Source organism: Mya arenaria, chromosome 3 (genome assembly GCF_026914265.1).
Source record: "Mya arenaria isolate MELC-2E11 chromosome 3, ASM2691426v1".
Lineage (NCBI taxonomy): Eukaryota > Metazoa > Mollusca > Bivalvia > Myida > Myidae > Mya > Mya arenaria.
Window position 1 is genome coordinate 38,967,069 of NC_069124.1, and position 14,775 is coordinate 38,981,843.

The window sequence follows — 14,775 nt, forward strand, 5'->3', positions numbered from 1 at the left end:
AAAAAATGTTTCAGGTTATAGTCGGGTCGTTCTATTCACAGAATGGGTAAGAACGGATTACTAAAACGTTTTCTTAAATGAAATGAAGAATTTTTTTTAACAACTCTTGAATGAAATAATGAACTATTGGTGTAAATATAAGTACTATGAAGAAACAAGCAATGACAGGCAATCGAAACTCTCATGTTAGCCATATCTGAGACTTTGGATCAACCCGGTTCTAGGTTTAATCTCTGAATTCTTCATACAGGTCAGCTAATTGTCAAAGATTTGTTATTAAGGTTATTTCTCAAGTTTGGAAATTTTTGGTCTGTCGTTTGGCGTCAACAATTGGTTAAAATCATGACTTCTTCTCCTAAGCCGCTTGGACAATTTTGATGAAACTTCATAGGAATGATCCTTGGTTGGTGCTTTTTCAATATTGTTCAATGAAATGAATTCCATGCAGAACTCTGGTTGCCATAGCAACCTAAAGGAAAATGTCAACAATTGGTTATAATCATCATCTTCTCCTAAACCGCTTGGACAATTTTGATGAAACTTCATAGGAATGATCCTTGGTTGGTGCTTTTTCAAAATTGTTCAAAGAAATGAATTCTATGCAGAACTCTGGTTGCAATGGCAACCTAAAGGAAAATTACAAAACTTTTTTTGGCAAATATTATGATGCCTAGTGCTTAAACATTTAGTGTTTAACATTGTCGATTGGTTATCTACCATGTTTATTCAAATTATGCCCCTGGGGAAAAATTGGCCTCAGCCCATTATAAATACATTTTGTTAAAATCTGATAGTTATGGAAAGTTTACCCTTGAAGCAAGGGCAGCAAGTCTTGCTATATGGCCCTCTTTTTGTTGGAGATTCCACTACTTTCTATTTTTAGTAACAAGGGAATATATTTCAAATTTTATTAAGTCTTCAACATAGTCACTTCTGAGGTAATTATTGTTCTTTTTTTAGGTTCATAGATTCAAATAATTATTAAACACTTTATTCTTTAGAAGAAATTTCATTTTTACTTAAAAATAAATTTAATAATCAGACTTTTCCATTGAACTTCATATAGATTATTGTTCATGCAGATGCTACATTCTTATCTTTTGTGTGGATAGTACTTGTTATTCACTTATAACGTATATAAAGAAACATACATATATTATTAACAATAATATATGATATGACATAACAATGCCCAGGATAGGTGTGCGGTGGTTAAACTGTCACTCTGGGACCCTTCAATGTGCTCACGCCGGGACCCGGAGTTTAAACTACTAACACCACCACCTTATTAACAATAGAAGGAATGTGATGCTGTCCTTGATGGGTGATCATGATATTAATTTTCAGGTGTTGAATGTGATCTGATATTTGATTTTTTAGAGCTTAAGGCAGTTTATTGGCTTTTATTGGATGGTGCACTGTTTGTTGTTTGTGTATCTATACTAAAAGTTCTTTCAGTGTGCAAGCAATATAACATAGTTTTGTCAGTGTGCAGGCAATTGAACAAACTCCTGTCAGTGTGCAGGCAACTGAAAAAAGTCCTTCCAGAGTGCAAGTATCTGTACCAAGTGCTGTCAGTGTGCATTCAATTATCAAGTCCTGTCAGTGTGGTGCGCAGGCAACTCAACAAAGTCTCTTCAGTGTGCAGGTGAGAATCAAATTCTTTCAGTGTGCAGTCAATCATCAAGTCCTGTCAGTGTGCAGGCAACTGAACAAAATCCTGTCAGTGTGCAGTCAATCACCAAGTCCTGTCAGTGTGCAGGAAACTGTGACAAGTCCAGTCATGTGTCTGACTCAATAACTCGTGTCCGTGCTGTTACTTTCTCTGGTATGGACATATTTTAAAATAACTTGCCATGTGTGTTTGACATACTAAGACGACATGTCGCGTGCAAGACCTGTGTCCCTCCCTCTAAGTTCAAGGTAACACTTTGGTGTTTATTTACAATGGAATGCAGCATATAAGGACATAGAGTATAGGTTGTCGTGTCTGGGCTGTATCTTTCTCTCTGTTCGACATACCAAGAGGACGTGTCGTGTGCAAGACCCATGTCCCTACCTCCAAGGTGAAAGATACACCAAGTGTTTATTCACAATGGATTGCTGAAAGTGAGGACATAAGAGTGTAAGCTGTCAAGTATGGGTGATCTTTTTTATGTTCAGAGGCAATTTAAAATGACTTGCCATATGTATTTGACACGTAATGGCAAGATCAACTTTTTATGTACTTGCTCATAGGACAATGTCACATTCGGGCGCATTCGTCACATACTGTGACAGCTCTTGTTCAATTTACTTTGAGAAACAATCTATAATGATTACAAAGGTTAAACTCTTTTACTCATGTGAGCGATTTAGGGCCATCATGGCCCTCTTGTTATATGTTCATATAAAATTTGATTGGATGGCTCGATACTTCCAGGGTCATTTTTCCTCGATGCTCAATGTCATTTTAGCTGTCCCTTATAAGAATTTCACTCTTATCTTTGTTTGCTTGGCTATTGTCATTTTCAATGTCCCAGGTAAGAATTTCACACCTTGATTTGTTTGCTTGGCTCAACGTCATTTTCAATGTCCCAGGTAAGAATTTCACACCTTGGTTTGTTTGCTTGGCTCCATTTTGCTCAATTCGCTATTCAATTAGATTTGCTTGATTGGCATCATTATTATGAAATCAAATGAAGCTGGCCTAACAATTTGAGCAAACATGCCAATCACTTTAATTTCTGTCTTTAATTGGCACTTAAGTACAAAACTTTAAAATTGGAATTTAAATTATTATATATTATCTCCCTTTTATTGATATGTAATATATGCTTGTCATTTTTTTTGAAATGCAAAGAGGACATTGTTTTAAAAAACTAACCCTGTTACAAGGTTATCAATTCAGGGATTTTTAAGTGTTTTTGTTCCTGTTCATAGCTTGTTCTTACTTCGCACCATTAATTCACAATGGAATACCAGAAAATCCGTCACATGCTATATAGTGACAGTTAAAGCAGAAAATTTTAATATCGGGTTTTGCGATGATTTCTTATGTCAAACAAGAATGGTTTTACTCTTGTAGAAAAGTGCTGGACGATCACTGAGAATATTGTAGGTATTAGAAACAAGAAACGGATTGTAATCATAAAAGGAATGACATTGACAATTTGGAAATTTGTAATAAAATTCTATGAGATGATGTGACAAAGTGTTTGTGACAAAATTCTATAAGATGGTGTGATACAATGTTTGTGACGAAAAATTAAAGATTTTGACATGTGATAATCGCTAACCATAGGAAAGTATGAATCCAAACAAGTTTGCAGGTAGTAATGCTTAAGTTCCCTGTAAAAAGGTTAGTTTCTTTGTTTCATCATAACTTCTGGGCATATTATAATCAAACATTTCGGACCTTAATTCGCCTTCTGCAAATAATAAACATTCATTATTGATATATTGTTTTTCGAAGTAAACGAGACGAGGCATTGTCATAGCTTTCGTTTGTTGTTGGCTTCATTGTGCAAACAACTACACAACACACCTTGGCTTTAATCATTGTTGAGTTATGCCCCTTATAGACAGACAAGCGTTGATGTCTGCTTTTGGGTGCTTTTTTGTATAGGTCTTTAATTTATATTGTATAGCAGTGTATCAGTCTGTTCCTACCTGCTGTGTTTGCAAGGTTTAAAGACAATCACCATGAAATGTACTGTATCTGGTAAATAAATTGAATTACAAAACCAATAGCTGAGAAACATTGTGGTTGTTCATTGATACTAAAATTCATCTCTGCAAACATTGGCTATTCAATATATTGAATTGGAGAATGTGAGAGAAACTAATGCTGTGCTCAAGTTAAATATTACATGGTTATCTTGAAGAGAAAGGTCAGATTACACTTTCAGATGTCTATAATTTAGATCTAGGGAGGTGGAATCAATGAGGAATGTTACTGGAAGTCAAGGATGTCCAGTCAATAGAATGTCCTTGGTTAAGGTCATTCTAATATTTTGTTTAGTTTGAATGTAACAAAAGTTGATAGCTTGTAGAATTGCACTTCAATCTGATTTCTGGGTATTTCAAGACCGGGCAACTGTTTCATCAAGAGTCCTTAAGAGGGATGTTCAACAATAATAATTCACAGTGTAAGGCCAAGGAAACAGACTTGAACTGGAACCACTTGGTATCTCTAGTAACTCTAGTAACTAATCTTGACTACTTTCACCCTTGCCTGATCTAACTACTGTTATAACTTATCTTGACTACTTTCACCCTTGCCTGATCTAACTACTGTAATAACTTATATTGACTACTTTCACTCTTGCCTGATCTAACTGCTCTAAACTAATCTTGACTACTTTCACCCTTGCCTGATCTAACTACTGTAATAACTAATCTTGACTACTGTCACTCTTGCCTTATCTAACTGCTCTAGTAACTAATCTTGACTACTGTCACCCTTGCCTGATCTTACTGCTCTAGCAACTGATCTTGACTACTTCCACCCTTGCCTGATCTAACTACTCTAGTAACTAATCTTGACTACTTTCACTCTTGCCTGATCTAACTGCTCTAGTAACTTATCTTGACTACTGTCACCCTTGCCTGATCTAACTGCTCTAGTAACTGATCTTGACTACTTCCACCCTTGCCTGATCTAACTACTCTAGTAACTAATCATGACTACTTTCGCCCTTGCCTGATCTAACTGCTGTAGTTACTAATCATGACTACTTCAACCTTTGCCTGATCTAACTGCTCTAGTTCCTGGTAACTAATCATGACTACTTCAACCCTTGCCTGATCTAACTGCTCTAGTAACTAATCTTGACTACTGTCATCCTTGCCTGATCTAACTGCTCTAGTAACTGATCTTGACTACTTCCACCCTTGCCTGATCTAACTGCTCTAGTAACTAATCTTGACTACTTCAACCTTTGCCTGATCTAACTGCTCTAGTAACTAATCTTGACTACTTTCACCCTTGCCTGATCTAACTACTCTAGTAACTAATCATAACTACTTCAACCCTTGCCTGATCTAACTGCTCTAGTAACTAATCTTGACTACTTTCACCCTTGCCTGATCTAACTACTCTAGTAACTAATCTTGACTACTTTCACCCTTGCCTGATCTAACTGCTGTAGTAACTTATCATGACTACTTCTACTCTTGCCTAATCTAACTGCTCTAGTAACTAATCTTGACTACATTCACCCTTGCCTGATCTAACTGCTCTAGTAACTAATCATGACTACCTCAACCCTTGCCTGATCTAACTGCTCTAGTAATTAATCTTGACTACTTTCACCGTTGCCTGATCTAACTGCTCTAGTAACTAATCTTGACTATTTCAACCATTGCCTGATCTAACTGCTCTAGTAATTAATCTTGACTACTTTCACCGTTGCCTGATCTAACTGCTCTAGTAACTAATCTTGACTACTTCCACCCTTGCCTGATCTAACTGCTCTAGTAACTAATCTTGACTACTTCAACCCTTGCCTGATCTAACTGCTCTAGTAACTAATCTTGACTACTTCCACCCTTGCCTGATCTAACTGCTCTAGTAACTAATCTTGACTACTTCAACCCTTGCCTGATCTAACCTGCTCTAGTAACTAATCTTGACTACTTCAACCCTTGCCTGATCTAACTGCTCTAGTAACTAATCTTAACTACTTCAACAATTGCCTGATCTAACTGCTCTAGTAACTAATCATGACTACTTCCACCCTTGCCTGATCTAACTACTCTAGTAACTTATCTTGACTCACCCTTGCCTAATCTAACTACTCTAGGAACTAATCTTGACTCACCCTTGCCTGATCTAACTACTCTAGTAACTAATCTTGACTCACTCTTGCCTGATCTAACTACTCTAGTAACTAATCTTGACTCACCCTTGCCTGAACTAACTACTCTAGTAACTAATCTTGACTCACCCTTGCCTAATCTAACTACTCTAGTAACTAATCTTGACTCACCCTTGCCTGATCTAACTACTCTAGTAACTAATCTTGACTCACCCTTGCCTGAACTAACTGCTCTAGTAACTAATCATGAATCACCCTTGCCTGATCTAACTACTCTAGTAACTAATCTTGACTCACCCTTGCCTGAACTAACTGCTCTAGTAACTAATCATGAATCACCCTTGCCTGATCTAACTACTCTAGTAACTTATCTTGACTCACCCTTGCCTGATCTAACTACTCTAGTAACTAATCTTGACTCACCCTTGCCTAATCTAACTACTCTAGGAACTAATCTTGACTCACCCTTGCCTGATCTAACTACCCTTGTAACTAATCTTGACTCACTCTTGCCTGATCTAACTACTCTAGTAACTAATCTTGACTCACCCTTGCCTGAACTAACTACTCTAGTAACTAATCTTGACTCACCCTTGCCTGATCTAACTACTCTAGTAACTAATCTTGACTCACTCTTGCCTGATCTAACTACCCTAGTAACTAATCTTGACTCACTCTTGCCTGATCTAACTACTCTAGTAACTAATCTTGACTCACTCTTGCCTGATCTAACTACTCTAGTAACTAATCTTGACTCACTCTTGCCTGATCTAACTACTCTAGTAACTAATCTTGACTCACTCTTGCCTGATCTAACTACTCTAGTAACTAATCTTGACTCACCCTTGCCTGAACTAACTACTCTAGTAACTAATCTTGACTCACCCTTGCCTGATCTAACTACTCTAGTAACTAATCTTGACTCACCCTTGCCTGAACTAACTACTCTAGGAACTAATCTTGACTCACCCTTGCCTGATCTAACTACCCTTGTAACTAATCTTGACTCACTCTTGCCTGATCTAACTACTCTAGTAACTAATCTTGACTCACCCTTGCCTGATCTAACTACTCTAGTAACTAATCTTGACTCACCCTTGCCTGATCTAACTACTCTAGTAACTAATCTTGACTCACCCTTGCCTGATCTAACTACTCTAGTAACTAATCTTGACTCACCCTTGCCTGAACTAACTACTCTAGTAACTAATCTTGACTCACTCTTGCCTGATCTAACTACTCTAGTAACTAATCTGGACTCACCCTTGCCAGAACTAACTGCTCTTGTAAATAATCTTGACTTACCCTATCCTGATCCTCAGCTGCCGTCCCAATAAATCTTACCTGTCTGTCAAAACATATAAGTTGTTAAAATGCAATTAGCAGAAAAAAGAGAGGTTATATTCATTTACAAGAAGGTTGTTTTTTAAGACTAAAACCTCTAGTTGTTTAACCACTGTTTTCACACAGAAATGAGCTCAGAAAGTCTCTCGTTATGCCTAATTCCTCTCTGTCTTTGGCTGCAGCTTTCTATATGATAAAAACACAAAGTGATTAGTGATCGCAGACTTACAATGTTCAATTTGTTGTCATCTGGTTACCATGGCTACCTGCTTCTGCTACCTGTGGAAAATATAAAAATTAGAATCATTGATTTTTGTTGTCATCTGGTTTCCATGGCTACCTGCTTCTGCTACCTGTGGAAAATATGAAAATTAGAATCATTGATTTTCTTTTTCTTGGAACTCAGAGGACCAATATTTTGCACCATTTTATGCTGTATCGGTTTATCATGATCATTTTTATTCAAGTGCATATAATTTGGAATATGTATTATCACAGTTGCTCGTCACATTGCCAGCTGGATACAGTAATACACACTTTTTCATATTTTCTTATTTTTAATATTGTTTTTTATTTGTATTATTTATTTATTTCTGTCAAGATAGTGAATACATGTCAGTTAAAAAAATTATTCCACTATTTTTCATGAAAGAAAATTAGTATAATATATAAATAAATATAAGGTAAACAGGTGCAAAAAATCATCAATTCCAAAAGGACCTAATCAATAGAGCATTGTTCCTAAAATAATTTAGATAATCTTATAATTTTTACTGTTCTGATAAGGTAAAATTCCCATCTGCAAGAAAAATATAACTTTTATGCTAGTAAGATTGACCTTTACGGCGTATTCAAACAAAATGCACCGACCAGAAGCTGAAATTTGCCAGACCAGAAGCTGAAATTTGCCAGACCAGAAGCTGAAATTTGCCAGACCAGAAGCTGAAATTTGCCAGACCAGAAGCTGAAATTTGCCATTACGAAAGAACTTGGAGGTTGAAAATGATTTTTCCCCCCCATCATTTATTGGGACTTAAAATGTAGTAGTCAGAAATAATTACTGATTAAGTGCATTAAATTAAGGAGATTGTGAACTATCAAGACATTCCAGGCTGAAGTATTAACTTGATATATGTAATATTGGTTTTCCTACTTCATTGCTGGCAGATAGAGGAATGTTTATAAAATCGACACCATTTGATAAAATGGATAAACTGTTCAGTACAAATTTAAAGTGATATTGAACATGCTGACTTTATTGACCTCCTATTTCAAACATCATTCGGAGAGTTTTGTGTCTTTTGTGCATAACATTTTGATAAGATTAGTAGCTGTGAATGAAATATTTTGATGAATTTGGAATAATCTCATTAATCGTACAGGTGAGTGGTTTACATTCTTCGATACTGAAGCAGGCAAAAATTATCATTAAATGGAATTTAAGATGATTTGTCGCTACATGTAGATATTCAACCCTGGACAAATAGTTTGTGAGGGTGGAAGTACTCAGGGTTTGTTTGTGTTTGATTCTTATAAAAAGTATCCAAGCATATGTATTGATAGCATTGGTCATATCAGCATAGAAGTACATGTGTATCTCTTAAATTTGGTAAACAGATATGGTTGCTCACTCATTATACCATAGATGGCAATATTTTATCTCAAACTTATAGTCTGTTATTGGTTGATTTAAGTTTGTCATAAAACACCTGTTTCAAAAACTATTTTGTTTCTATTGTAAAAATCTGTTGAAAAAGGATTAAATTAATAGACATAAATCAATTAGTTTACCGTTATTAAGATATTAAAACTACTGGTTGCCATTTTGTGTGCCAGTGCGCCTTCATTTTAAATCTTTGGATACAACAGGGGTACTGTACGAGACCTATGGAAATATGGATTAGTGTAATCATGTGTAATTAATAAAACCCTGTTTTTTAGTAGGCTTTGGTATTAACATATCCTAAATAGGATTTGCCATACCAAGCCATTATTGGTATTATATTTCATTATGAATTTTAAGCACCAATCATTCGATCTATTCAATTGATATTGGATGGACTAATTTTTTGTGTATTGAAATGTTGATATGAAATTTCATAATGTGTATGATGGTTAGTAGTTTTTGTTATTGTTTGCTTCAAGATGAATGTATTATTCCGATTTGTTTGGCATAAACAATTTGTGCTAGTTTGATGATATGAAAACATCCAGAACAGTTGAATTGCACAAGTTAAAACCATGGATACATTGACCTGCTTTAGAGGCGGCCTCAATGTCTTGCATCATGTAGATTACAGAATGCTACCATTAATGAATTTAATCAAATCAAATGAAGAAATTACTTAATAAACTTGAACTTATACTTTGAACTTGTGTTTAAGGCTTCCATGGTTTTTTTTGTTAACATGTACACGGGGACATAAAAAAATGAAATGAAACGAAATAAAATGTTGTTTATTAAATGTCGCAGTAAATAAATACCTGTCTGTATGGGCACATATACAGTAGATATCTACATGTTTCATTGACTCATTATACAAGTTTTACAAATGAAAAAATACCAGCTAGTACTCTAGTCTGCATGTATTAAATAGTCTGAAGTATCCAAATCAAACTTTCTGTTTACCAGTATATCATAAATCTTTGCGCAAATTAATGCAATATTATTTTCCCGATCGTTCATTCATATTTACGCTGTTTACACACATGTAATGATTTTCTATTTTTATCATGGGGTCGTCTTTAGGAGAAACAATAAAAAAATACTTATTCAAAAATTCTGTTACTATTTAACTTCAGGAAAAAAGCAAATTATTGTAAATCAGCATGTTTTAAGATGGAATTATTAGTAACTGTTTATATAAACAAATACTACGGTTTATTTTTTAAGAGATTTGTGGACATGCCTCAAATGATTCGTCATTGTCCCTGTATTTTCCCCCAAATATGACGATTCCGTTCCACAGAAATTGCACTAAACCATCATATGACCATCTTTTTCAAATTAAGTGAAATGTTGCCACACTGCAGACTGTTTGCCTGTCGTCCATTATTGCTAGCTTATTACACAACACGGAGAATACTGGAAATATTTTCGCAAGCTTTTTAATCACATGACCGTTAACGGTCTGTTATTTTGTAAGCGTTTACAGCCGTAAAACAACACGATGCCATTTACACGTGTAAACGTGGGACTGCCTAAATTGTGTTATTGTCCAAACCAAATTAATCCGATCCTGACCTCAATGCATGATTAAAAAAGCCGGTTAAAATGGCAGTTTCTTTCAAAAAGATGTCATTAGAATTACTTTTAACCTATACTTAGAAAATGGCTTGCTCTGAAATAAAAATCACCTTGGAATTTGTGCTAATAAAAGAACGTGCTTGGAAAATATTTTGCTCTACAAATGCTCAGTCATGGTTCTTCTTGATAGAAGAAAATGCACAGAAACTTTCAAATTTTGTTTTTAACTAAAGCTTATGTTATAATGTTACCCACAAAACTGTTGTTCAAAAAACAACTTATACTACAAAAATACAACCATTTTGCTCCAATTTTCACATTGCTCATTCAGTCATCTTGTCGGAGAGCTATATGCCTTTATGCTCTAAATGTTACCTAAGGCCTAAAAAAAAAATACATTCGGTTCGGGTTACCCGACCCTACCTACGGAATAGGCGCCGACCCTAACGTTTTTATAGTCAGTTTGAAAAAAAAATTGAAAAACTAAAAAAAAAAAAAAAAAAAAAATCTTTTTTTTTTGGCTTTTCAATATGTAGTTTAAAACCTTAATTGCTTATATAGAAGATAACTTTAACACCATTCTCCAATGATGAAAATGACATTCTTATCTAAGCCTAATAAAAAAAAATAATAAAAAAAAGCCTACCTACCCTACCTATTTTTGAAAAGGATGTAACCCTAACCAAACAATTATTTTTTTTAGGCCTTAGTCAAAGATGTTATGCTGTTATAATCATGCATTAATCTTCTCTAATGGCAGGTTTCATATAGACATCCTCAGTATTGTTTGTTTATACATTAGGTAAAATGAAAAGTAATCTGTCTTCTATTATGGCTTTTTTTTGTAAGAAGTTTACATTTTAATTGAAATTCCATATCAACAATGACTTCTGCTTCAGAGTAAAATATGTCTTTGACTAATCTTGAAGAAAATGAATTATCATTTTATACTTTTCTTTATTGAAGATAATTCTAAATGTAAGTAAACGATAACCACAATCTATTATATCACATGCCTCAGGTGCATGTTTTGTTTCCATATCAAATATAAGCGCAATGTCTGCCTTTTTGTTGAATTTAAGAAACTTAAATGTTTACAAAGAGATTATTTTAATTCCATTAAGAGCACGCAGCACTTTGGGACAGTTTCTTCATTCTATTGAATAGCAGAAGGAACAAAACCATAAAACCTACCTCAAAATACTGGATTGAATGCAAAATACATGAAATATTGGCATGTGGCCTTGTGGGATATTTCTATTTTTATGCAATCTGCATATCTTCTACCTGATTGATATCATTTGCAACAAAAATATACTAAAACACTGATGTGATAAAGGATAGTTTCATTTTATCATTTAATGAGAAAAACACCAAGTAAGGTTGATATATGCAAAGTGGGTCTTCTTTTTTCCTGATTATGTGAGAATGTCTTGTGCACAATTATAGTTCCTTTAATATATTAGCTTTAAATATAAAGGTAACAATTTTAAACATGCAATCTGTTTTTTTAATTGGTAATTCTATGCAGTAATATTGCTTAACAAATTGTTTGATTCAGGACACCCAATACCACAGCTTACGCTAAATGAATGTGCAGATATTGCTTTTAATTCATCTGATATCATGACTTAAACGCAATTTATTACTATTCTTGATCTTATGAATTTTGTGGCAGGCCTGATGATAATTAAGACGCCCTCATATGTACATAATCTTACATAAAAAATAGTTACATATTATTGAGTTCTGCTTAAAGGACTGAAAAGTAAAATGTTATCTAAACTTTTCTTTTAATTCTTTGAAATGTTTTGAATTTGAAAATGAACGTTTGTATTCATTGAATTGTTTTTGTGTTTAAATTTAAATGTTTTGTATCCATAACCATTTCACTGTTTTATTATATCCATTATATGGAGTGCATCTTATCATTTAAGAATGTGGACATACCACTGTTGCAATGATTAGATAATTTACTCATGTTATCACTGACATGGAGATGAGAAATTCATCACACATAGGAAACTTTTGATTAAAACCATTTAAACATTGCTGAAACTATATTTAAACATACAGTACACATTGCATAACAGAAGCGTAACTATGCAAATATTCAAGACAAAACATTGCAGGATTTTGACACACTCTGCCTTTTGCTTGATTTTGTTGACAAACTAGGTATGGCAACCGCATGGAGTAGCAATCCAAGCGCTTAAAGCATTGAAAGGCATTTGCTCCTGCAACATTTTGTGAGTATGGTCCTGTAATTTTAAAACAAATTAACATTGATATATGATAATTTCACTTAAAATATTTTGGTTTGATATCTTAGCTAAATGAGCATTTAATTGCATCCTCAATATGATCCATGATTTTCACCGGTTTTAACAGATCCAGGGAATTAACCTGTCCGAATCCGATGACCCAGATTCTATTTTTAACTGATAGTACATGTATCTAGTTCCCCTGCTGCAGCCAAAATCTAAACATAAATATATACATGTATTTGTTTTGATTCATCACACATTCATTTTCAAACTCTTTGCTTATTCTGCTATTTATATTGCATTTTGTAACTCATCAATATTAGATTAGATTTTTCTATGAGTTTAATGAGTTTTTTCGCACTTTATCAACTGCATAACATATTAGGAATACTCCTAACAGTGTTGATATTAGCAAGCTACTTAATATGCAAAACGCAGTCCGCTGCTATTGAAGCAGATTGGTAAGAAGGTAATTTAGATGCGAATGTTAATGTAAGAAAGGTCGCTGTTCTTACAGCGCTGGGGTTGATACACCTGTGCGTGCATTAATTCGTCAAAAGTTATATATGATAAGTCAATCTGCCCATGGTAAATTCTGAGATACAGTTATAAAAGTCTGCAGCTAAGCGGCCAACAGCCTAAAAACTGTACTTGGAAAAACTTTGATTTGTTCTTTTTATTTCATTTTGTATGAACTTATCACACTACAAATATAACGCATGCAAAATATTAAATAATAAAAGTAAAAAAAGTTATCATGTCATAAAATCAGCGTATGAGCAACACTTACTGATGATAAACTGAGCCAGAATCATACAAGAAGCTTTCCGTCTTGCTTCCGGAAGATGATCGGCCAATTATGGAAACCACATCTATTTTACACTGAGTCAAATAGGAATTGTAATACACAAACATTCTTGGGGTATTCACACATTCAAAATTACCCCCAATAAAAGTGTCCTAGTTACTATCAGGCCAATGCGACCAGCTACTTTTTCCGCTACGCTGAACACTTGATATCTGTTAATAAGCAGACGCATGCAATCGGTCCAATCACGTGTCTTGGTAGGTCGCAGAAGACGCAATTAAACAAATAATGTGCTTGCAGCTATCCTGATAAAGTTTTAAAATCGGTCCATATTTTCAAATGGCAATATGCTGTATGTCGTCGTCGATCAATACATGATATATCCGTTTGTTGATTACCAAACTGTTAAATTAAATTGTAAAAACAGTATTTAAAGATAAATGCAATTGTCATTGTTAATTCGCGAAAGCATTAAAATCCGGATTAATTAACCTAGTCATATAGGATATCACAGCGACACGCTTGATTAACTACAGAGTCTGAAAGCTGAGTGCGCCGCTTACGTCATTTTAATACACAATAATGGAAAATTTGTTGTCGATATCAAACTTATAGCTTGAAGCCCCGATTATAAATCTAGATATATATTATTATTCAAGATTATCAGTTGAATGTTGACCCACTGTAGAAGCATTAAGCAAATAAATCATAATACTGTTTCACTTGTTTGTCATCTGACAGCTTCCCGCAGGCCGCAGTTAATTATGATCGCAGTCATTCTTGTTAGAAACGCAGCAGAATTTGATGAGAATCATTTGAATTAAGCTGGTATCAATGACTATCTAAATCAGCCATGATGGCTCTAGAGACCCTTTAGGAATTGCCACATCACAAAAAAATATTGACAGAATTCACGTCGCGAAAATGTGTGACATTTCTATGATCAGACTTTTGAACAGGTTTTTTTTAGGGGGGGGGATTGTCGCCGCGTCTGGACCAAATGAGGCTCCAAACATTTAGAAGCCCTGGTCAGGAGGTGTGTACTAGACCATTTTATTACAGAACTTCCAATATAAATGCACAGAAAAAGAAAGTAAACGAAATTGATAATAGAGGTCAACATTTGCTGTGAAAATCATTAGACCACAGCTGTCCAAACATTTGTGGGAGGATGTTTGGTCAACAGATCTGTCTCCATTGAGCGAGTCTGGTCACCAGATCTGTCATCAAAGGGCAAGTCTGGTCAACAGGTCTGTCATCATAGAGTGAGTCTGGTCAACAGGTCTGTCATCATAGAGCAAGTCTGGT

At 34.7% G+C, this 14,775-nt stretch overlaps 1 protein-coding gene across 7 annotated transcripts in view; it reads left to right on the top strand.

The window, feature by feature from the left end:
- The window catches only part of LOC128227977 (uncharacterized), a 186,304-nt gene that overhangs the window by 100,765 nt on the left and 70,764 nt on the right, over nt 1-14,775 (top strand). Inside the window, exon 1 of one of the 7 annotated variants that reach the window (XM_052938979.1) lies at nt 3,303-3,340. The exons of 5 other annotated variants lie outside the window; for them this stretch is intronic. In XM_052938979.1, the coding sequence (XP_052794939.1) occupies nt 3,318-3,340 (23 nt within the window). In that variant the 5' untranslated portion in view covers nt 3,303-3,317. Of the gene's footprint in view, nt 1-3,302; nt 3,341-8,411; nt 8,528-14,775 lie in introns of those variants that run through there. One more of the 7 variants, XM_052938980.1, reaches the window with a different exon arrangement.